The sequence below is a fragment of the Trichosurus vulpecula genome, chromosome 1 (genome assembly GCF_011100635.1).
Source record: "Trichosurus vulpecula isolate mTriVul1 chromosome 1, mTriVul1.pri, whole genome shotgun sequence".
Classification (NCBI taxonomy): Eukaryota; Metazoa; Chordata; class Mammalia; order Diprotodontia; family Phalangeridae; genus Trichosurus; species Trichosurus vulpecula.
In genome coordinates, this window is record NC_050573.1 from 51,166,293 (window position 1) to 51,191,019 (window position 24,727).

Here is a 24,727-nt window from a genome sequence, read left to right on the forward strand (position 1 = left end):
CCAAATGTAAGACTTGACATTTGTCACATGCTTCCCTATCAAAGTCTGTTTGGATCTTGAGTCTATTGACCATGTTAGCTATCCCTCTCAGCTTTGTATCATCTGTAAATCTGATGAGCACTGTAGTCTATATCACTGATAAAGATATTAACAACACTTAGGACTCTGCTAGAAACCTTTCCAGTTGATATCAAACCATAATGACTCTCTGGGTTCTGCAGTGCAACCAGCTGAGGCTGCCTAACTATACTAGTCTCCTAGCCCACATCTCATCTTTTCTATAAGAATCTCAAGAGACTACTAAAGGCTTTGCTAAAATCTAGGTAAACTATAAATATAAAATTCTGATAATAATACTGTCAATAAAATAGTAAATACAGTAAAATAGTAATAATGTCAAAAAAAAAAAAGGAAATGAGCTTAATCCTTATGAAAGGCTTTTGATGGAACAGTATAGCCTGTTGTGATTACCACTTCTTTCTTCTCCCTCCTGTGCCTCTCTTTATACCACACATCGTGGAAGTAACTACATTTTAAAGTACTTGTATTGAATTATATATTTAGGTCTAAATTCCCAAACTTCTCCCCTGAAATGGGATTAGATGTACTCACTAGAAAAATCTTGGTTTAAGCACTTGGGTTTAAGGCACCTTCAGAAACAATCATTAATAAATCCATTATGTTCATTAAGAGCTCATTTTATTCCTTCAGGGTGATCTTTAAAACACAGAAACTTTTATAAAGTATGACACCATAAAAGAAAGTGCAGATATGAAGATAGCCTCCCAAGATCTTAGCAAATTCCTCCTAGGGCAAGGGCAATGTGAAACATGAATTGTCTTTGAGTGACTCCAGAACAGGGCATGTAATTAACCTCAGATGAGATCAAGCTGCCAGCTTCAGTACTGAAGCTTAAAACCAAGTCTGTCAACATAATATACAGAAATTTTATGCAAGGAAATTGAAAAAATATGTACATATATAGAATATACTCCACTTAGTGTATATTGTAACAAAGTCAACCCAGATTTGGGTGAAAGAGATAGTTGTGTCCTTCCTTAAAAAGCTGAGTCTTCCCAATTATATTCTCAAGATCCTGGGCCAGCCAACAGTGTGGTCAGCTTTCCTTCTTCCTCTGTAATTCCCGTATGCCAGCTGATTCCTTTAGGTTGGACTCCTCTCTGGATTATGGTGGGTCAGGATTAACCCCTCTCTTTCAAGGGCTACCATTTCCAGGGCACTCACACAGTAGTTTCTTCTGCTGTTTTCTTGAGAAGCATAGTTGACAGCAATGAATGCTGGGCTGTCTTACAGCTTTTAGAGTCCAGAATCATTAAACGGACTTTTTGATTAGTCCTTCTCCACTCTGAATACAGCTGGCAATGGTAGCGGAATGAAACCTAGGGAACAAGAAAGAGAGGTCAGTACAGAGTTCTTTCCCCCTCGGGCCCAAAGAGGGAATCCTGATAAAGAATTACATAAGCATCTCAGTAGTGGAAAGGAAACAGTGGCCAACTGTTCCAACCTGGATCTGAACAGGAATCCTCTCTATAACTTCCCTAAGAAGACATCACATAACCTCTGCTTGAAGAGTTCAAGCGAGAGGGCACCTACTACCTCCTAAAGAAGTGCATTCCACCTCTGAATTGCATTAATTATGATCAAGTTTCTCTTTTCATTGAGACTAAATCTGCCCTTCTGCAACTTCTGTTACTCCTACTACCGGGCTATTAGTCCCTAATTCTTCTTCTACATGATAGTCCTTTAAATTCTTAAAGACAACTCTCATGTCCTCCTGTAATGCTTTTCTCTTCCATGCTAAAAAATTCCTAGAGTTCCTCCCACTGATCCTTGTATTGCACAGTATATGGTCTCCTAACTACCCTGTTTTCTTTCCTTGGATCTGCTCCAGATTAATTGTAGTATCTTTTCTAAAAATGTGGCGACCAGGGCAAAGTACAGCAAAATGATTGCCGCCTTCTTCTGGATGTCATCCTTCTCTTAAGCTTAGGATAAATCGCCTCCTTTGTTGCCTGGTGACTGATCCTGAGCCTGCAGTACACCACAACCCTCAATTCTTTTTCAGTAAACTTGTCCAGCACTGGTTCCTCTTCATCCTATATTTTCACAGTTAATTGTTTTGAAACCAAGTGAAGGTTTTTGCATTCAGCAAAGAGAAAGAAAAGGAAAAAGCTAAATTAGGGAAAGAGAAGTATTAAATTAGTCTTCTTTTGATGACAGTGGCAATGTCAACTCTTGGGTTATAAGATATGGGCAGGTGTAAGGTCCTGCAAGCTTCCTCCATATAAGTAGCTTGAATACTTTTTAGGGGAAAATTCCAATCTGCTAATAGCCACATGGTTGCTATAGGGCCTAGATAAATAATAGGGGATTAAAGTATTCCTAAAAGAGGATAAGTGCTAAGGCAATCTATCCTAGGAAGGACAAAGGTTTCCCAAGTCCAAGCTCATACAGGAAACTCTTTGCACGCATATATAGAGAATCTTGAGGTCGAAGGGGCAGGTTACTTGCTTCAGCACCCTAGTTGACGGTGCAAATAACCTGCCCCTCCAACCCTTCCTCTAATTATCTTGCATTTACTTGTGTACATGCTGTATCTCCTAGAATATGAACTCCTGGGGAACAGGCCCTATTTGTCATTTTTGTTTGCCTTCTACATAGTAGGTGTTTAATAAATGTTTGGTGAACTGAATGGAGTTAACCAATCCAGTGGAATTGTTGGGGGGGTGGGGTGGTTTGCAGTTTTTCTTACAAATGCTACTAAACATCTCACTTGAAAATGGGGGAGTTGGACTAGAAAAATCCCTGCCAGCTCTCACATTCTAGAATTCTGTGAATCTCTCACAGAGATAGTGTGGCAAGTGAATACATAACCAGGCTTGGAGGCAGGCAGACCTGGGTTTAATTCTTGCCTCTGATACATACTAGCTGTGTGGCCATGGGAAAGGTATCTAACTTTCCAGCACCCCCAAATGTTAGAAGCTCCTGAGTTGCATCAGTGGAGGGAGTTTCCATATAAAAGGAGTTCCTTATGCTGGTGAAATCACAGTATTTGAGTCCAAAAAACCTCAACATAGACAGAAAAGTATTACCTATACTGGGCAAATTCCATACTTTTAAACAGACTTTTACTCAAGATGAGTGTTAGTTTATAGCCTGGGAATATTTTGAAAAGCCAGCTGGTTTCCTTCATCTTTCTGTGTCATTCCTGGAAGGCATAGCTACCACTCACCTGAAAGAGTTCCACTGCTTCTGACCCAAAGAAAAGGTAGATACAGGTACCCACAGAGGCAGATTAGACTCTAGCCCAGTACATGACCAACAACAGGTTTAAATTGCATGAAACTAGAGTGCCAAAATACACACATCCAGCTCAGTTAGTAGAAGTTTAAGGGGCCCTTACATAGACAGAGTATACCTAGAGCACTGCAGTCTGGCCAATTCTGAAATACAGGTAAAAAGTAATAAACAATAATACCGTTTAGGTTTCCTAGGATACTAAGGCCTCCCATCTGGAATCGACTCTTTCTCTGTAAGCCGTCAGTCACAGGAACTAAGTTGGAAAGTGTTTTACAAATCTTACTGTTATGTCCTATCTCTCCATCCCTCCAACCAACATCAACCCTATACAGGAATTTATAGAGAATTAATATTCCTGATCTACTTTCCTAGCAGAATTCAGAGTATATATGGTAGGATTGCCAAGCCTTGAAAAAAGATGCCAGCTGCTGAGAACAGGCAGATAGATTCTGCCATCTGAGCACCAAACGCACCCTCTCCTGCTTAGCCATTGGCAGCAGTCATGTTGGATTGACCTTTGATTGTTATAAGATTTCCCTTCTGTTTTGTAATGTTCTTTACAGGATACAGTGGCCCTAGAAGCAGGGAGATACTTGGTGTAATGGAAAGAGCATTGTTCTAGGGTAGTTGAGAGACCCAGAAGTTAGCTTTACTTCTGCCACTGGCTAGTTATGTGACCAGAGACACTCATCCTTTTTTTTTTTTCCTGAGGGGGGAAGGCAGGGCAATTGGGGTTAAGTGACTTGCCCAAGGTCACACAGTTAGTATGTCAAGTGGCTGAAGCCAGATTTGAACTCAGGTCCTTCTGACTCCAGGGCCAATGCTGTACCTGTTGCACCACCTAGCTGCCCTAACACTCATACTTTATCAGGAAAATGAGGAAGTCAAATGTCTCCTGTATTCAGGGAAGTGGAACATCAGACTGAACATCAGAAGACCTAGGTTCTTCTAGAACTGCCATTATTTAAGCAGGTAACATTGGGCAGATCACTTAACATCTTGACCTCAAGTTGATCTCGGTTGTATGATGCAGAAATTGGAATAGACAATCAAAATCCCTTCCAGCTCCATTTGACTTTTAGCAAGGCAAAAAATCCTGCAGCCTATATTCACATTCTCTCAGGCACTCAGGTAGGAGAACATAAAGAACACTAGTACAGGGACCAGAAGATTGAGGTTCATAGTTAGCCCCTCTATCTGTGTGACCTTGGACAAGCCATTTAATATTCCTGTGCTTCAATTTCCTCCTCTTTAAAATAGGGATGATCATACCTCACTATCTCCCTCCTAAAAATTGTTCAGAGGCTAAACTGAGATAAACATATCTAAAATGCTTTCAATAATGGGCACGTTGTTATCACTCCATAAAAGTCTGACCTGGAAGAACCTCATATTATCATAGATCACAGATTTAAAAGACTATGTAATCCACACTCTTCGTTGTACAAATAAAGAGACTTAAGGCCCAGAAAGGTTAAGTGATTTATTAAATGTCACACAGGAAATAAGTAGCAGAAGGGGATTTGAACCCAGGTCTTTTGGCCCCAAATTTAACCTTCCTTCCACTGCACCCATGCTAAATGACTGTGGTTAAACTGTAAAAACTGTTGAAATGCTGAAAAATTTTAATCTAATTTTCACTGCATATTAAATTTACTTTTAGGACCAACCCATAGACCACCTAGGGATCATTGAGGATCATAATTAGTAAACATCTGAACCATGAGACTACCAAAGGTCTGTTCCAATCATCACAACCTCAAAGTAAGAAGGCACTGTATTCATATTTTCACTGATAGGAAATATGGGTCAGAAACTAGGTAAATTTCTGTTTGTCTATGGGGAATGCCCATATACTCACTATTCAAAATAGAGGAAAGGAAACCTGGTATTAGAGAATGCATGCCTAGTTTTATTGGCTAGCCTCAGGTTGACTGTAAAGCCTAAAGAAGATACCCTTTAGCAGACTGTCAAGGGGCAGCTAGCTGTGCTGACTCACCAATGTCCAGAGGATGTAGATAGTAAAAAGTGCTAAAGTGAGAGCAATGAGTCCCACAGCCTCCAGCCTGCTGTTAAACTGTAGGTGATCCTGGGCCCCTCGAAGGCAAAGCCAGCCTGAGATGGCTGCGAGGGGTGTGATGAACAGGAAACACACCATGTCACAGAAAAGGGTCCTCTTCTCATTCCTGGGCCCAGGGTCCTTCAGCCACTAACAACAAAGGAAAAGTTATAAACCACTAAGAAAAGAAACATCACTTTCCCATTGTGTTCCCCCAAATAATGAAATACCTCATATATATCTATCATAAATCTGTTCTCAAATCTCATTAATAATTTAAAGCAGCTAGGGAGGTAGGACCTACCTTGACTGCTTTGAGGAGTTGAAGGTTTAGAGCAGCAGTTCTTAAAACTTTTTGGTCTCAGGACCTTTTACAGTCTGAGGACTCCTTTATACTCTTAAAAATTGAGGATCCTAAAAGCACTTTAATGTGGGTTATATCTATAAATAGTTACCATATTAGGAATTAAAACTGATGAAAGTTAAAAAATTTTATTAATTTTATAACAACAATAAATCCATTACATGTTAACAAATATTTTTATGAAAAATATATTTTCTAAAACAAAAAAATTAGAAGAATGGCATTGTTTTACATATTTTTTGCAAATCTCTTCAATATCTGGCTTAAGAGAAAGATAGCTAGGTTCTCATATTTACTTCTGTATTCCATCTGTTTTGATATGTTGTTTTGGTTGAAATATATGAAGAAAATACTGTCTCAAAGGTATGTACATCTACATTCTAAAATGGAAGAGTATTTTAAGAGACAAAATAATGTCTTTAGTATTACTATGAAAGTATTTTTGACCTCGTGGAACCCTTTGAAAAGGTTTCAGGGACCCTTTGGGGTCCTTAGATCAGACTTTGAGAACTTCTGGTTTGGGGGAACTAGAAATGAGCTCTTTAGAAAAATAATTCAAGGATGCATACAATATCTTGTCATGTGACTCACTCTACCCAAGAGAAAACTTTGTCTATGAGGAAGCAGGGAATAAAAGAAAGCATAAGGGTCACAGCAGACGTTTGGATACTAGCATAGAGGAAAGATCACAGGACAGAAAACCTGGGTTCGATTCCACTTGTTAGCTATGTGACCATGAACAAGTCATTTGAATGGAGCCTCAGATTGTTCATTATAAGATGGGATAATAATTGTACTACCTGCCTCAGAGGAAACTTGTAAGGATCAAATAAGATAACGTACGTAAAGTGTTTGGAACTAAATCACTATATAAGGGTTATCATCAAATGAGAGACTCACCCTCTTGCAGCTTCTATTCTAAGGTGAGTACACATACGTGGACTCATGTCTTCAGATACCAAGCAGAAACAAAGATGCATATTAAAGGAGTGGTTTGGTCAAACAAGAAAGAAAGAAAGATGGATGGCACCTGATATTTATATTTAGTTAATGATTTTTCCTCTTCTACAGAGGACTAGAGCAGGTGAAGAGAGAAAGATAGTAAAGTTGAGAGAGAAAATACATGTAAAAATAGTATAATAATGGCAGAAGAGATGGTAAGGCTAGGCAGAATTATAGCATCTGAGGCCGCAGTTAGACCCATCACCAGTTCCAGACAAAACTCTGGAGCAAGTGCAATTCATCCCTTTTCTTTTCCTAACTAGCCTTTGGGGTACAGTCTAGTCACCTGCAGCCTTTACCACAAGATCAATGTCTATCCTCTGGTTATGTCCAACCAATCCTAACAGTTTCTGAATTGAGCCATAAGCCATTGCCTGTTTGAGTAGCTTTAACCCAGATACAAGGGGAGCATTTCCGGTGAGCAAACATCTAGTATACTAGATTTTTTGTCCTTTCTCAGTGCCCATCATTAAAATTTTCCTAGCACCTCCTGGACAGTTGGACTCCCGGTACCTATGTCTATCAGTTTACAGAAATAGGGTTGACTTCACACTCAGTTAAGGACTTGCCACAGTTTGCCCAAGTTAGTAACCAGGTTTTTTGGGAGACCTGACACCTAGTGAAGCTACTCAGGACCCATTACTTCATAGCATATAACCAAGACTGTAGAGTCTCCCCTGGGACTCAATCTGCTTCTTTAATCAGTGCCAAATAGTGGCGGTCATCTCTAAACACTGGCTTTATTCCCTCAGATAAACCCTTTTCCTTGGTAAGCATCCAGCATTGAGAACCCTCAGATGTGATCAGGAAGCCAAACATCTTACACATTTCTACAACCTGTCACTTCACAAGTTGGCATTACCCTGACTTCCTCCAGTCTCTTTTTACAGTAATCACCTTCACTGTACTTTATCTTCTAGGCAAAATAGTCTAGTCATAGAATCACAGAAGATGAGATTTAGAAGCTACTCTAGAGGGCCTTTCATTTGAACCCAGATCTCAACAAGCTGCCCTACAATATACTCAATAAGTGGACAACTAGACTTGGCTTTCAGACCTCTAATGAGGTTCAATCCAATACCTTAAAAATCACTGTTCCCTGACTATATCCTGTTCTCTTTCACCTCCATGCTTTTTGTTCACACTTTCCCTTATGTATGGAAGTTCCATCCAGCCTATTGACATTTTACCTATCTTTGAAGGTCCACCTCAAATGCTATCTCTTCTATGAAGCCTTCCATAAGTCTTGTTTATTAGGTAGAGGTCAATCCTCTACCCACACAAATGATTCCATTTCATCCTGTCTTCTCCAACAGAGATAGCCCCCTCTGTCATCCTTACTCTCTCACTTATCTTTAATCTACTGGCTCCTTCCCTACTGCCTACAGACATGCCCTTGTCTCCTCTATCTTCAAAATACCTCTCCCTTGATCCCTTCCCTACTATCTCCTATATCTTTTCTGTTCTTTATGGCTAAATTTCTTTAGAAGGCTGCCCACAGTTGGTGCCTTCACTTTCCTCTCACTCTCTTCTTAACCCCTTACAATCCAGCTTGTGATATCACTCCACCAAAATCCCTCCCTCCAAAGTTAATAGTGATCTCTTAGTTGCCAAATCCAATGATCTTTTCTCAATCCTCATTTTCCTTGACCTATCTGCAGCCTTTCACACTGTTCATCATTCTCTTTTCCAGGTTTTGGGGATATTACTTTCTCCTGGTTCTCCTACCTGTTTGACCAGTCCTTTTCAGACTCCTTATCCATGTTACACCTACTAACTATGAATGTCCCACAGGGCTCTGTCCTGAATCCTCTTCTCCTGTACTACTTTATTTGGTGATCACATCAGCTATCATGTTTTTAATTATCATCTCTATGATCCTCTCTGATGATTTTCAGATCCACCTATCCAGCCCTAACCTCTGTGCTGACCACCAGTCTTACATCTTCAACTGCCTTTCAGACATCTCAAACTGGATGTCAAGTAGACATCTTAAACTCAATATTTCTAAAACACTATCTTTCTCCCCACACTCTCCCTCTTCTTAACTTCCCTGTTAGTATCAGGGGTACCACTATTCTACCAGTCTTCCAAACTAGCAAACTATGTGTCATCACCAAAAATGGTATAAAGGATTATCGATTTCACATTTACAACATCTTTCAATGTTCCCATCATTCCTCTGATGCTGCCACCACACACCTGGACTACTGCCATAGCCTGCTGGTGGGTCTGCCTGCCCCAAGTCTCTCCCTACTCCAATCCATCCTCCATTCAGCTACCAAAGTAATTTTCCTAAAGCACAAGTCTAACCATGTCACACACCCTACTCAATAACCTCTAGGGGATCCTTACATTCTCCAGGATCATAATTCTGTTTGGCATTTAAAACTCTTTATAGCCTAGTCCCTTCCTCCTTCCATTCCCACCTCCTCCTCCATCTACTCTTTGATCCAGAGACACTGACCTCTGCCAGTTCCATGAACAATATATATTCCATCTCTCAGTTCCAACCATTTTCTCTGCCTGTCCTCCATGCTGGAGTGCTCTCCCCTCCTCCACTCTGACTACTGACCTCTCTGGCTTCCTTTAAGTCCCACCTTCTACAAGAAGCCTTCCCTAATCCCTCTTAATTCTAATTCATTCTCTTTGTTAATTATGTTCTGTTTATCTGGTATGTAGCTGGTTTGTACATATTTGTTTGCTAAGTCTATTCCCCCATTAGATTGTGAGCCCATTAGATTGTAGGTACTTAATAAATGCTAATTGTCCAAGTCTCTCAGTTGGAAGTACTATTTCCTTCCTCTTATCTCAAAGTACTTTATGCTCACCCTATACATTTATTATAATTTAATTTGTATTTTATTTATCCTTGTGGAAAGTAGCATAGTGTAGAAGAAAGAGCACTGGAACTAGAGTCAAGGAACTTGCATTCCAATCCTTGTTCTGCCACTTACTACCTGTGTGACCATGAGCAATTCACTTCACTTTTGTGAGTTATAGTTTCCTATTCCCCTCTAATACTAAGATACTATGATCATTTCTTAATTGTTAATTCCTTGAGAAAAAAGACTATGTCTTATTTATTTTTGTATGTAGCACCTAGCAGACAATTAATGCTGAATATTGAATGAATGAATTTCCCTCTAGAAAATCTCCAGGAGTCTCCAACTATTCCAGATACTGGAATAGTTCAGAATCTCCAGTGTTAAGATTATTTGGTAATGGGGCACTGACCTGCATATTCACCCAAGTAACTAGAGTGGACTTGCATTTTCTTTCTTCCATTGTGTTGTCAAGGGGGTCTCATCTACTTTTTCATTGTCTGTCTTGTCTCAGTAAAACAATCACAATACCTGCTGGACCAGGACAATACCTCTGTGAGGGGCCGGGGCCGCCTCTCCACCACAAATTCTGTGTGGCACAGCTCGCAGTAACTAGTGTTGGAAGAAGAAAGCCATTTCTCCAGGCAGCTCTTGTGCACGGTACCAAGCGTGCCTGTGCAATCACAGGGCGACAACAGCACCTCCCCACTGGACCCTTCGTGGCAGATTCGGCAGATGGGTCCATCACTAAGGACAAAAACAAAACACATCATCACAAAGGCTTAGAACTGAGTGTACTCTTTCCCAATTGTGAGGAATGTGCTTTGTAAACTGTAAAATGCTATATAAATGTTAGTCACCATCACTATCATCATCTTAAAGGTCTAACATTATCCTTGCAGAAAAAGCCAGCAAGAACTCTCTGGACAGGCCTGTCCTGTGGGTTCCTGCCTTGGGCGTGGATTCCTGTGAACACTGTGATAAACCAAGTGGGTGGTGACACGTAGCTGGACTAGAATGCAGTGGTAGGACAACAAGCAATCTCAAATCCTCAAATACCTAAAACCAAAGTATATCAGTAGCTAGAAGTACCCCCTCATTTCCAGATAGGAAAGCTAAAGTCCTTAGGAGGTAAGTCTCTTGCCCAAGATCACAGGAAAAATTAGTGGCAGGAGACTAGAACTTAGGTATGACTCCTACACAGCTAGAACACCTTTCATTGCTTCTGTCACTCTAGAAATCTATCCAAGATCAGATATTTCCGTGACTGTTCATTTGGTAGTAGAAAAAAACAGCTGGACTATAACTTAGAGAAAAAAGTCATTAAGAACCCCTTCAGTTTCACCCTCCCACCCCTTAGGATCATAAATTTAGAGCTGGGGTTCTTAACCTGCAGGCTGTGAACTTGGTTTTTTTTACAAAAATTTTATAATGATATTTCAATATAATTAGTTTTCTTTGTAATCCTATGTATTTTATTGATTTAAAAATATTACTCTGTGAAGGTCCAGAGGCTTCACCAGACTACCAAAGGGTTCACAACACAAAAAAAATTAAAGACCCCTGATTTAGTCTAACCCCATCATTTTACAGTGAGAAACCGAAGCCAAGAGAAGTGACTTGTCCAGGGACACACAGGTAGTAAATAATAGAGTTGGGATTTAAACTCCCATCTGCTGACTTTAAATCTAGCATTCCTTCTACTATACTACATTACCTTGATATGGAGAAAAATTAAAAAACAGACTGTTTTCTGCACAGGAGATAAACTCTAAGTAATATAATAGGATTGCAGATTGCAGTAGATTGGCAGTTTTGCACATTACTGTCAAAGACTGACCATAAACATTATTTTTCCCTGGAGATTTTTGGCCAGAATTTTTTTTTGGGTGGGGGTGCTTTTTTAAAGGGAAGACATGAGGAAAGGGGAAAAAAATGGTGTGCATAAAGAATAGTAGTTCCATAAGTAACTTTATATATGATTTACCATGGAACAGTATGACTTTAAAAAAAATACCTCTCTCAGAAAAACTGCCTTGGTTTTTGCAAAAAATAAAACCAGTGCAACTACAATTAGAAGGAAAAGTTAGAGAAAAAAATCTTTGCAACTAGTTTCTCTAATAAAGGCCCCATTCTGAACAACATATAAGGAATGTATTCAAATTTATAAGAATAAGAGCCATTCCTCAAATGAGGGTCAAGGTATATTAAAAAGTAAAGTAGTTTTCAAAGAAAGAAATCAAAACTATCAACAACCATATGTTTTTTAAAATTAGGGTTTCCCCCCCTCATTAATGAAAATCTTTCTCTCCTGAATTTCCTTCCTTTCTCTCACTGAGGAAAAAAGAAAAACAAAACTCCTATTTCAAACGTGCATAGTCAGGCAAAAGAAATTCTCTCGTCGACCATATCTGAAAAAACCATGTAGCATGTTTCATCATATCATGAAGACTGTGGAATTGCAGTGGGTCATCATATTGATTAGAGTTCCTAACTTTTTCGAAGTATCAATACAGCTATGTATGTGGAAAATGCTCCAAATCACCCAATAGTTAGAAAATGCAAATTAAAGCAATTCTGAGGTTTCACCTCAAACTCATTAGATTAGCAAAGAAGATTAAAAAAAGAAAATGAAATGGTCATTTTGGGGCTGATGGAAAACGCGCATCAATGTACTTGTTAAGACTTGTGAATTGGTCCATCCATTCTAGAAAGCAATTTGGTGCCAAACATGTCATTAAAATGGGCATATCCTCTGACGCAGGGACACCATTTTTAGGTCTATAACTCAAAGAGATTAAAGAAAAAGGAAAAAGATTCACATATAGAAAAATATGGCAGTTTTAGGAGCTTTTTTAGTAGTAGCAAAGACCTAGAAACTAAGGAAGGGCTCATCAACTGGGGAGTAACTGAACAAATTATGGTATATGAATAAAATAAGATACTATTGTGCCATAAGAAATTATGAGAAGAATGGTTTCAGAAATATCTGAGAAGACTTGTATGAACTGATACTGAATGAAATTAGCAGAACTAGGACAAAAATTTATACAATAACAAGACCGTGAAGACAAACAACTTTGAAAGATAAGAACTGATCACTATAAGGACCCACAATGATTCCAGAGGGCCAAATAATGAAGTGTACCACCCTCCTCCAGGCAGAGACAGTCAAGATGCAGAATGAGACATTTTAAAATATGAACAATATAGGAATTCATTTGGCTTGAGCATGCATATTTGTTACAATTTTGTTGTTGTTGAACCCATTACGGAGGGTGGAAAAGGGGAGAGAAAACAAATGTTTGTTAATTGAAAAATAAATTTTAAATGAAAACAACAACTAAAAGAAAATCTCCCCACACACATCAGTACCTATCAAAATGCTACCCATCCATCAAGGAAGGCCAAGCTCAAATGCCACCTTGTCTGTGGTACCTTCCCTCAGTCTTCCTGGCCCACATTTTACTACATGTTCTCTCTACTCTGAACTCTCATTGCACTCTGTTGTTTGTAGAAGTATAGACTATAATTGCTTTATAATCATTTGTGAGCCTGTCTTGTCTCTCCTACCAGGCACACTATAAGCTCTTTGCAGCTCTGGATTGTATTCTTCTCATCTTTGTAATCCCCATAGCACTAAGCACAGTATGTTACATGTATATCCAATAAATGGTTGCTGAATTGGAAGTCAATACAGATTTGGTCTTACTGTTTTTAAAACCAAACCGAAATTTGTAACCTTACACTGAGTTTCTAGCCAATGCTTTGTTCAGGATCTTCATAGCATTATACCTTTGTTTTTAGCTTCCTACTTTTAGCCATATCCCTATCAGAATTCTACAAATAACTACTTGGAAGGGACCTCCACGTTACTCTGGAATTGATTCAGAGTGATAAAGAACTGGTAGATGAAATAAGTGATAATAACCTTGGGAGAAAGGTTCATGATAAGCACCTAGCAGAGCCTGAGATATTTAAACAAACAAATAAAACTTTAGGGGAGTGGTTTCAAAGAGCTCACAGAAAAGCTAAGGATGATCCCAAGGTGGGAGACTCAAGAAGGAAAGGTGCTGAAGAGGAAAGGTGCTCTCAAGAACAAAATTCTAATGACAACAATTGCAAATCATCCCAATGAAGGAAGAAAGGAAAAGACCTTAAACGAACCCACATGGCTGCACAGATTTATTCAATGAGCTCAGACACAAAAGATGAGAAGACAGTACTATTTAATCAAAGAATACAAAAAAATCAGTGACCCTATAAAAGCTTTAATTTTAAAGGTCTAAAGCCCAGAATGAGCTACGCCTAGTGAAACAAAGACAAGAACAACAACAAAAACCTTTTTGAATAATTCTGGGAACAAGAATAAGAGAGGAAGAGTTTTACAGCTTAATGTTAATAGTTAACAGAAACAAGGCAGAACTACCCAATTCCTATTTTATTTTTGTCTGCTTTCTTTTGACTTGAAAGGATAAGGTAAGTAATGGTTGGAAATTGATTGACATGATGATAAGGAGTTGGTAAGAAAGCAAATAGCTACTTTAAGTGAATTTTCAAGCCGAGGCAACAGCATCCTATTGTTCAATTCTGTCTGACTCTTCCTGACCCCATTTGGGGTTTTCTTGGACAAAGATACTGGACTGGTTTGCCATTTCCTTCCTCAGCTCATTTTACAGATGACAAAACTGAGGCAAACTGGGTTAAGTGACTTGCCCAGAGTCACACAGTTAAGAAGTGTCTGAGGCCAGATTTGAACTCAGGAAGAGGCGTCTTCGTGACTCCAGGCTTGGTGCTTTATCCACTGTGTCATCTAGCTGCCCCTGAAAAGCACCCTAGGGTACTGAAATTACTAACTGGTACGATAAAGGAAGCACTGTATCAGTAATCTCTGAAGAATTATAGAGGAAAAGAGAGGTTCAAGAAGACTATGAACAGGAAAATGTCCTTTTTTTAAAAGGACATAGTGATCATTTGAAACCATATAGCTTCCTTAAGAACAAATCACACTGAATAAAGTTCACTTCCTTCTTTGATAAGGCTACAGTATCTTTATCAGATCAGGGTAGAGTAATAGACATAGTGTCTTCATTTGCCTTCAGCAATACATCTGGCAAAGTTACTAGACCCAAATGGCCAAGACAGATAGATGCTCACTGAACACCATAAGGCAGATTTATAGCTGGTTGAATGTTCATACTTGGAGACTGGTTTGAAATCAAACAGCAGAGAGCATCCTGGTGGCCTCCTGTAGGGCTCCCTCCTTGAGCCAATTCTGTTGGCCATTTTATCAATAACTTGATACTTACAGCATGCTAAACATGATATATGCAAATAACACCAAGTTGAGAAGGACAGCTAATGTGCTGGATGATAAAATCAAGGTTTGAAAAGATTTTAACAGGTTTGAAAGATGGGCTGTGTTTAACTAGATGAAATTTTTAGGAAAAAAATAGAGACTCTCAGGGTTTCTGTAATTGGAAGGAACCTTAGAAATTATCCATTTTCATCTCTACTTAAGGTGTGAATCTCACTTATAACATTCCTGGTAAGTTGGAATCCAGCCTCTGCTGAAAGACCTTCAGTGATAGGGAACTCAGTTCCCCAAAGAAGTAAATCCCATTTCTGGAAGACTTTAATTGTAAAGAATTTTTTTCCATATAGAGAGGTAGATTTAAGCTCAATGTAATCCCCACCCATTGGTGCCAATTCTGCTGGTTCTTCAGAATCAGGCACTGTAAGGTTAATCCCTTTTTCCTAAGAAGCCACAATATAAAGTCTTATCTTCCATTAACTCCTACATAAAATATACCCTCCAGCAAAACTGAACTTCTTTCTGTTTCCTAAAATCCTTCACCTTTTCCCACTTCTCATGCTACTGCTATTATCTGGAAGGCTGCAACCTTTGGTCCTATATCCCTACTCCACCATCCTTCAAGGTTCAGCTTCAATGATACCCATTCCATAATGCTGTCACTCATCATTCCATTTGGAAGTGATCTGTTCCTCCTCTGACCTCCTATAGTACTTAGATTGTAGTTCTTGTATGGCCCTTATCATATTCTGCCTTATATTTACTCATGCACAGTTCAAATCTCCCTTACTAGCTCTCTGAAAGCAAGAACTGTATCTTATGTGAATTTGTAACCTCCTTAAGCCCTCCAGTACCTTGGACAGGGCCCAGCACATAGTATGTGCTTAATAAATATTTATAAATAAATGAATGGTAACATTTCATATTCTGAGTAACAGCCTGGTTCATAGATTTAATCAATGAGGTAATACTGTGGCAGGATAATAATGTCACAAGAACTAACTCTGCTTCTTCAGAGTAACTCCTACAATTATCTAGCAATTCAGTCCTCCAAAAAGTCTAAACTTTTTATTTTATTTTATTTTATTTTTTTGCAGGGGGAAGGCAGGGCAATTGGGGTTAAGTGACTTGCCCAAGGTCACACAGCTAGTAAGTGTGTCAAGTATCTGAGACTGGATTTGAACTCAGGTCCTCCTGACTCCAGGGCTAATGTTCTATTCACTTTGCCACCTAGCTGCCCCTAAACTTCTGAAATCATCTTTGATAGATAATGACAGCTAGCCTTTACAGACATCATCAACCACTTGGAACATTCCTTTACTTCTTGTTGGCAAACAGGCCAATCACAAGAAGTCAGATGGGATCTTTAAGGCTTCATCTTCTCAGCTGCCTTGTTACTTCCTGCTCAGGAACTGTTTCTTTGATGCCAAAGACTTGTTTTACCTAATTCTGGGTTCAGAGAAGTTCCAGAAGGTGAAAAGATATGAGGTTTTATTACATATTCAGAGTTACCATATGAAGGACAATGAGATTTCTCCACCAGAAATCAAATGAGATGATAGTTGTAAAGCAGCACAGTGCCTGGCACAAATAGGTGCTTAATAAATGTTTGTCCTCATCCTGCCCCACCCCCATCTACTAATCACAGAATAAGAGGAAACATGTTTTATACTACATCAAGAGAGATGTAGGATGGAAATAAAGGAAGAATTTCCAAGCCAATGAGGACTGTCAAAATATTATAATATTCAGGGGGAGTTTATAGTATTTCTCTTTAAAGTTTCAAAACATGATCAAGAGTCTCTTCTTAACGACAGGATCTTAGCATTGGAGGTGGTATAAAGGTGATCTTGTTCACAATATATGAATTCTTCCACAGCATCCGTGATGGATATTTATCCAACCTCTACTTGAATATCTTTAGTGAAAGAGAAGCCACCCACTCATAAGGCAGTAATTCCTTTCTTTTTTTTTCCCCCCAAACAGCTCTAGTTGTTAGGAAGTTTTTCCTAATATTAAACTGAAATCTGATTCTCTGGAATTCACTCCCATTGGTCTTAAGTTCTACTCTCTTGGATTACATATAACAAGTCTGCTTCTTTTCCACATGAAAACCCTTCAGATATTTGAAGATAATGATCACCCTGTGTCACTACACACACCTAGGCTTTACTTTGTCTAAGCTAAACATTCTCAGTTATTTTAACTGATTCTCATAGGAGGTTTTCTCATCCTGGTTGCTTTTCCCCAATTGTATTCCAGCTTATCAATGGCCCTACTAAAATGCAATACTCGGAACATAACACAATATTTTATGTGTCACATAACCAAGTCAGGAGGGTAGTGAGATTATGGCTTCCCCTAATCTGAACACTAGACTACTATGTAGTATTTCTATCTGGGATGATTTGGGTACAGTCTTATCCAAAAGCAAAGAGAAATCAGGACACCAATTTATAAATAAAATTATACTGACAAACAACTCTGAAAAACTTAAAAATTCTGATCAACACAGTGAGCACTCGTGATCCCAACAGAGCCATGATGAAACATGCTGTGCAAATGTTTCTTGTGAAAAACAATGGTAGTGAGATGACGATCTCAGAGTGAGTGAGACTTTTTTTTAAAGACATGGACTTTTTTTGGAACTTGTTTTGCTTGATACCATGTGTTTTTGTCACAAAGGTTTTGTTTTTCTTTCTTTTTTAGTGGAGGGGGGCAGGTAGAAGGGAGAGAAGATGGATTTTTGTTCATTAAAAAAAAAAGATTTAAATTTTAAAATAAGTAGAAAGAGGAGTTTACTAGAAGAACTCAAAGCCTCTTCTAGCATTTAGTAATTAAGAGAGCCAGACCTTGAGATATTAAAAGGGCTTGACCTTCCCCAGCTGTGGTCATAAATTGTCCTTTTTAACTAGCTTTTGGCTCCAGGATTTTTGAATCTGTATTCCAAATGGGCTCATCAAGATCCAGGTGAAGTAAGAGAAAAGAACCTTAGAAGACCCATAAATCTCATCAGTTTCATAGTTCAGAAGGCTTTATTGTGTATCAGTGCAATGTCATTTCTATAATTTCAATAGGTTTTCTTCTTTTGAGATGGATGAGAAAATATTTATGAAGATCAGACACATTGGGTCCCAGAACCAAGAAACAGAGAAATGAAAGGTGCGAATTACAAAAGTAACAAACATCAATAATATTCATCAGTCACCCAATGAATTCACTGGCTCTTTTAGTATGACAAATCAGGGAAAGAAAATGATCAGTGATTTATGGCCTTTAGGGAATAAAGTTTCCTAAGTTTTGATTTTTACAACATGCCAATTTCCCACTCTTCCTCAAAAGTGCCTTATTGCATAGGCAAAAGTTTTTTTTTGGTTAAAGTACTCTCAGATAAACTGAGTTCCAATCACTGACTTTTGATAATACCACTAAGCTAATTAAAAGTACCCTGGAGGTTGCAAGTCGGAATTGACAATTACTGCCTTGTTCTGCTATTGCATCAAGAAGAGAATGATGGGCCTGTATCCTCTTCTGGGCCATAGGGGAGAAATACTTTTGGATTAACTCCCAAGACACTTCTTCAGACTCAGAAGGTTGGATCATCTGTTTCCAGACACAATTGGGGGGAAGTTTTACCTTTGCGGGCCTAAGGCTTTGATGACAGTTGAGAGGAGCCGGCCATCCTTGGCTGTTACCTGGGTCACATATTGCGGATGCCCAAGGTCCGGGTCGGCCACGATCTTAGAAAAGGCCGTGTTTCCAGTACAGTCACACAGTGAGCCAGGGAGATGACAGCAGTCGCCTGTCGTCATGGCAACAAGGGACACATAGGCCTTCACAATTGGGGTTCCATGATCACAAGAGCCTGCAAAGAAACCAGCTGGAGCTGAAGTCCTACAAAGTAGCTAGCCTTTCTGTGGTTCACTGTCCTGGGCCCTCCCTATATGTACTTTCCTGCCCCAACCTCAATCCCTGAACATCTCAACTATGCTCTCTGAATAAGTAACAGCTGTTCTCATTAAGTTATTATGAATTCTTCTGGATCCTCAAACACTACCACCCCAAACCAAGCAGCTATGATCTGGAGAGTTATTTCAAAAAATTTTCCAAATTTTTCCTTTCCTTTTAAAATATTGGTCCCAGGTTCAGCTAGAATAGAACTTTGATATCAGCTAGCTCAATACACTTATTTTTACAGATGGAAAATAACTTGCTCCAAGGTTGCATAGAAAATTAGTGGTACATAGCACAGTAGTAAGCACCAGGAAATTTCCCAGAATTTAATCACACTATACACCAACAGCAATAATATTCATAACTGTTCACATTTATAAAGGTCTTTCTGGTTCACAAAACACTTTCCTCACAAAGCTCTAGAAGATAGGCAGTAAAAGTATCATTATCCCTCTTACACAAGTGAAGAACTTGAAGCTCAATGAAGGCAAGTAAGTTGCCCAATGTCACAGACATTTAACACTAGAAGTGTTAAAGCTAGGACAAGAACTCAGGTCTCCTGATTCCAACTCCAGTACCCCAACCAGCATAAGGTGATGTTTTCAAGAAGCACTGAGTTTTCAAAAATCCACTTGGTTTTCATCTTGTACCTTGGTGTTTTGATCTGACTCTAATTCTTAGAAAAGAAGCATCAAAAGTACAGTCTTGTTTCCAGCATCAGCAAAGCCTCCTACAGGACAGGAAAAAAAAAAAAACAAAACCCTGCAATTCCCCTGTTTCACCAGACTGCTCACTGTGTTTATGGGAGAACAGGATCTAAGAGGGATCTTGATTAAACCATTAAACCATGGAAGTCTAAACTACACATACCTTAATCCAGAGATACCCTAGGAAACAAGCCAACTGACCCTGTACTTAGTGTCTTTTTCTTCCCTAAAGGCTGCCAATGCTTTGAGTGTAACTAAGAGCACACATCAGCCCAGAAAAGGGGTTAATCTAGGCTTCAGGGTAAGCAGGTCACCGCATTATCTAACAGCCTAGAGAAAGCTTAGTGACAAAGCAAAGGGTAAAACACTCAGTGGATTTAAGTAAATTGAAATCTATCAAATAAACCAATTCTACCATAATCCCCTCTCCTCTTAAACCTGTTTGGGACGTAGCTCACGGCCAGAGTAGATATCTACAGGTTAGACTATGAGTCTTCAGGGATTCCTGGGCATTTTAGGTTTGTTCCAGGTCTGGGTCTGCTCTTAGATGAAAGCATGATCTTTCTGTGGCTGTTTGTGAGAATATTTAAATGACTAGACCATCCACCTGTCACTCGATTACATTTAACTTGTCATATGTGTTATCATGTAATTGTTTCCTCAGGTATAGCTCTAAGTAGACCATCAAAAGGAGGGCAGGGATAATGTAGCATATGTCTTTGGCAATCCCTACATCATGGTACAGAGCTGAGTACCTCAATATTTACTGAATTAAACTGGAATCCAGAGATCTGGGTTCTAGTTGCAGACCAACAATTAACTATGTGACCTTGAACAAGTTATTTAATCTTTCTTGAGACTCAAATTTTTGTCATCTATAAAATTGAAAAAAAAAAAAAAAGGTTAGTATCTGAAACTCCTACCAGGCTGTAAAACCTGTGCTTTTATTAATGGGCTTTGTTTAGCTTCTTGAATATACAGGGTGTCCCTAAAGTCTGGACACATAGGCAAATTGCATATTTTGAAATATTTGGCATATTAACAGACCTTAGCCCCCTTGACTTCTTTTTCTGGAGTGTGGTAAAGGAGAAGGTGTACTCAATGAAAATCACAGATGCAACATACTTGAGTGAACGCATAAAGAGTGAATGTGCTAAAACTGACAGCAATGTGGAGTTACTGTGCTGAGTTCATATGAATCTTGCAAAGCACATCAACCTTTGCATCACAAATGATGGAAATCATATTGAAGATGTTATTTGTTAATATTCCAATTAAATAAAATGTTATTGAAAATTTCATTAATTTCATTTCTTGAAAATATGCATTTTTGCCTATGTGTCCAGACTTTAGGAACACCCTGTATTTCTCATAATTTTCTGTGGAGCAAGGTATTAGAAGACATGCTTTAAAGGGTAAAGGAGCAGACAAATGAGGGGAGGAATGAAAAAAGAAAACAGCAGAAAAAGAAAATCTTTAGTGGAAGGAGTAAGAGGGGAGACAGGAAAGCTGAGATTTTAGGAGCTCTTTATCAGTGTGATACATGGCTTCCCAAGAAGAGCTATGCTTTTGATCTACTTTCATTTACAGGATGAGGCTTCTATAGTTTCTGAGATTATCCTTGCTCTGTACCATTTTGTCCATTTTGCATATAAGAAGGAGTTAATAAATGTTTGTTAAATGTATGCATTAATGAATGGATACACGCTTTCTAGATCCCTTGCCAGCCTGGTTTCCTTACTTTGGACGCAATCCCTTTAAAAATGTGCTATGCATTAGCAGTTGGGATACAGCTGAACAAATAATGGCACATGATGCAATGGAATATTACTGTGCCGTAAGGAATTATTAATATGAAGAAGTCAAAGAAACAGGGATAACCTTATATGAGAAAATACTGACTGAAGAAGACGGTCAAAAGAACAACATGTGTAGTGACTGCAACATTGTAAGCAAAGTCAATGTAAAGAGGCAACAATACTGGTCAAACGCCACAATGTTAGTACAACATTGCTAAAGTTAAAGGACGCACCCTTTCTTTTTGTTCATCGTAGTCATGTGGACAAAGTGCTAGACTTGGAATCAGAAAGACTTGGATTCATATCCCACTTCTGATACTAGCTGTAGGACCATAGGCAAGTCATTTAATCTGAGTCAGTTTCCTCATCTGTAAAATAAAAATAACATCATACATACTTCCTATTTCACAGTGTAACTGAATATATGAGTATATGTCAAGTACTTTTGCCAACTTTAAAGTGCTAGATAAATGTCAATTATTGAGTGACAAACTTTTCTCAAGAAATATTTTTTTGCAAGTTTCTTTGTTAAGAATTTGTTTTGTAAAAGGAAAATGCATTAATGCATTAAAAAAAAATACAATGTGGTGTCTAGAGCACATTATACCAGGGCATATTACAGAGGAACCTCCATTTATCAGGGAACCATACTTTCCTTCATCAAATTAGGCCTTTTTTTGATTGCCAAAACACCCGTGACTCATACTGACCCGGTAGTCCACTAAGTCCTTCATCCTTTTTCACCTGAACTGTATCTCTTTGTTACACACCCATAAAACTGACTAAAAAAAAAAAAATCCTAGAGACTACGTTTGGCTCAAGCTAACCTCATTGTTAAACTTCAGCCAGTCTAGCTTGTTGAATCCCAATTCGGTCATCCAGTTAACTAACTATCCCTTTCACCTTTGTGTCATATCTAAATTTGATAAGCATTCCATTTGTGCCTTAAAAGGAGCCATAAATAAAAATGTTGAAGGGAGGAGTGAGTCCTGTGGCCCCCAACCAACACCTCCCTCCAGGTTAAAATAGATCCTTTAAGCTTTAAGTCTCCAGGTCCTTTCCTTCAACCTGGAGGATGGAGCTTGGTGGAGTGGGCAACATTGCAGGTGACAGGCAGTTTTGGAGTGGTGGTGGAGGCATTGGTGGAAGCTCTGCCTGGTTAACAGAAACACTGCCCAATCGTGGCCTTGAGGATTGGGGAGGAGACAGTCGGGTCACAACCTTGGTTGTGGGGAAGACGGCTATCTTAAGTCACGTAGGGGTACTGACAATGAACCTGGCCAAAAAAAAAAAAAAAAACAACCGCCTACTATGTACTAGGCACCGTTCACTGTGGGGTGGGAGGTGGAAGTGCCGATCATAACAGCTTTAGATCGTAGGGAGACAGGTGTGCGCGCTGGCTGGGGGGCGCACATTAGGTCAAGGCCTGGGGGGTGGGCAGGAGGCACCACAGGTCACAGAGTCAGGGTGGGGGCCACTCGGCAGGGCAGAGGGGCGCGCACACACACTGCAGGTAGCGGCCACGGGGACACAAGATGCAGGTCATGGCCAGGGGCAGGGTAAAGAGGGGACATCAAGAGTCCTGCATCGCTGGGGGTGGAGGATGAGCCCTCTGCAGATCACGGTCACGGGGAGGGGGAAATATTACAGGTCATGGCCGCCGATGGGAAGGGGTCAAGGGGACACAGCGGGTCATTCCCTCGGTGGGGTGGAAGAGGAAAGCCAGTTCTCCCCCGTCACCACGCCGAGGGCCAGAGACTGCTCGGCAAGGGGCGGCGGCTCCAGACCAGACACCGCCCCGGCCCGACCTGGAGCCAGGAGTCTGGAGGCCTCGGCCCCGCCCGGCTCCGGTTCCGGTCAGCCACCGCCCCAACTCGGTTCGTCTCTAGTCAGACACCGCCCTGGCTCAGGTCAGGCCTGTTCCTGACCTGGTCCCCGCTCCGGTCTGCCACCGCCCCAGCTCCAGTCTGGCCTGGCCCCGGCTCCTGTCAGCCACCGCCCCAGCTGCTGTCAGGCCTCGCCCGGGGCTCCGTAGGGCAGAGAAGCAGCGGCCCCCGCCCCCCGCTCCCGACAGCTGAGCTTGAGGACCCGGGTCCTACCTGGTCCCGCGGGTCGGGCCGGGACGAGCCGTACCGCCCAGGGCTCCACTCAGCGCGGCGGCGGCGGCCCCGGCCCGTCCCGTCAGCTCCAGTCTGGTCGCGGCTCCGGGGCCAGCCCGGCAGCCCTGGGTCAGGTGTCCAGGCCCTGGTCTTCCCTCTGCCCCCACTGACAGTTCCTGCTGCCAATGGGGATAGTCACTGGCGTGGCGCGGGCCAATAGACACCCAGAGAAGCGGCCCAGGCGGCGGGGCCTGGGGCGGCGTCACGGATGGTTGCTCGCGCCCGGTCGACCGCTGGCTCCGCCCCACGCACGAAGCTCCACCCCCAGGTCCGGGAAATCTTGGAGCAACTGCAGCGAGCACTAGACCGCACGCGCCTGCCCAGAAGGGCCGGGAGGAAAAGGGCATGGGGCAGTCCAATAAGCCTCCCTGGAAGAGATCTGTCCAATAGATTTGGCTTCAAGACACGTCCGCTGCTTGGCGTGTGTGATCTCAGGCAAGTCACTTTCTTGGCGGCCTCCGAAACCTGGCTACTGACCAACATTTTCTCCCGGTTGTAATAAACATGATGATGATGGTATCTGCAGCTTTTCCCCACCATAGCTAAAAAGGTTTACAAAGTGCTTTGCACGTTATCTTAGAGTGATCTTCCTGGAATGGCTTTATGTGTTGGTTCAGAACCAGTGGTTTTAGATTCTGGCCTTAAAGTGATTCAAACACTTTTTTACTTCCACAGCATTTCAGTCCTCCCTCCACACCTTCAGCTCCTGTTTCATCCTCTCCTATCTGCATAATTCCTAGTCCCAACAACATATGGCAGGCAGAGATCATGACAAGGGCCCTTTTGGGGCAACTTCATTCTACGAAGTAGCAGCGGGATGCGGTGGACCAAGGATCAAATTCTCACCTGCTACTACTCATACCGTTACTACTACTACTCCTGTAACCCTGGGCAAGTCACAAGTTCTCCAGGACTCTTTCCCTCATCTGTAAAACAAGTGTTCTCCTGTGGTGGATAAAGAAAAGTCCTAGATAAAGTCAGGAAGACCCTCAAATTCTTACTATACGATCCTAGCAGAATCACAACCTCTGAGCCTGTTTCACGGATAATTGCTTCCAATCCCATATTGCCAAGATCAAATAATATGTATGTCAAATGCTTTGCAAACCTTAAAGCACTATTCCCAATTCCCAAACTCTAAAGCAGGGGTTCTTATCCTTTTTTTGGATCATTCTGGACCCCTTGGCAGTCTGGTAAAGTTTATGGATCCCTTTTCAGAATAA

General features: G+C 40.6%; 1 protein-coding gene across 3 annotated transcripts; it reads right to left on the bottom strand.

The window, feature by feature from the left end:
* Positions 1–677: 677 nt before the first annotated feature.
* Positions 678–23,637, bottom strand: MARCHF2 (membrane associated ring-CH-type finger 2). Of its 3 annotated transcripts, XM_036762157.1 has the most exons (7): positions 23,445–23,637; positions 21,579–21,713; positions 19,490–19,569; positions 18,522–18,750; positions 10,123–10,318; positions 5,321–5,530; positions 678–1,400 (listed from the first exon to the last, which is right to left on the bottom strand). In XM_036762157.1, the coding sequence occupies exons 4-7, from the start codon at positions 18,695–18,697 to the stop codon at positions 1,242–1,244; spliced, it is 741 nt and encodes a 246-aa protein (XP_036618052.1). In that variant the 5' UTR covers positions 18,698–18,750; positions 19,490–19,569; positions 21,579–21,713; positions 23,445–23,637; the 3' UTR covers positions 678–1,241. The 3 variants fall into 3 exon arrangements, with proteins under 3 accessions (XP_036618052.1, XP_036618043.1, XP_036618060.1); XM_036762148.1 differs by lacking the exon at positions 19,490–19,569 and having other exon boundaries at positions 23,445–23,631; XM_036762165.1 differs by lacking the exons at positions 19,490–19,569; positions 21,579–21,713 and having other exon boundaries at positions 23,445–23,631.
* Positions 23,638–24,727: the final 1,090 nt, after the last annotated feature.

What these genes read in the sequence shown, in the direction of transcription:
- MARCHF2 (XM_036762157.1), bottom strand. Translation starts at nt 18,697, where the DNA reads ATGACGACAGGCGACTGCTGTCATCTCCCTGGCTCACTGTGTGACTGT. An exon ending in AAAGCCTTAGGCCCGCAAAG is followed by an intron (nt 10,319 to 18,521) that starts GTAAAACTTCCC and finishes TTTTGTCCTTAG; the next exon opens with TGATGGACCCATCTGCCGAA. An exon ending in TCTACATCCTCTGGACATTG is followed by an intron (nt 1,401 to 5,320) that starts GTGAGTCAGCAC and finishes CTTGTTCCCTAG; the next exon opens with GTTTCATTCCGCTACCATTG.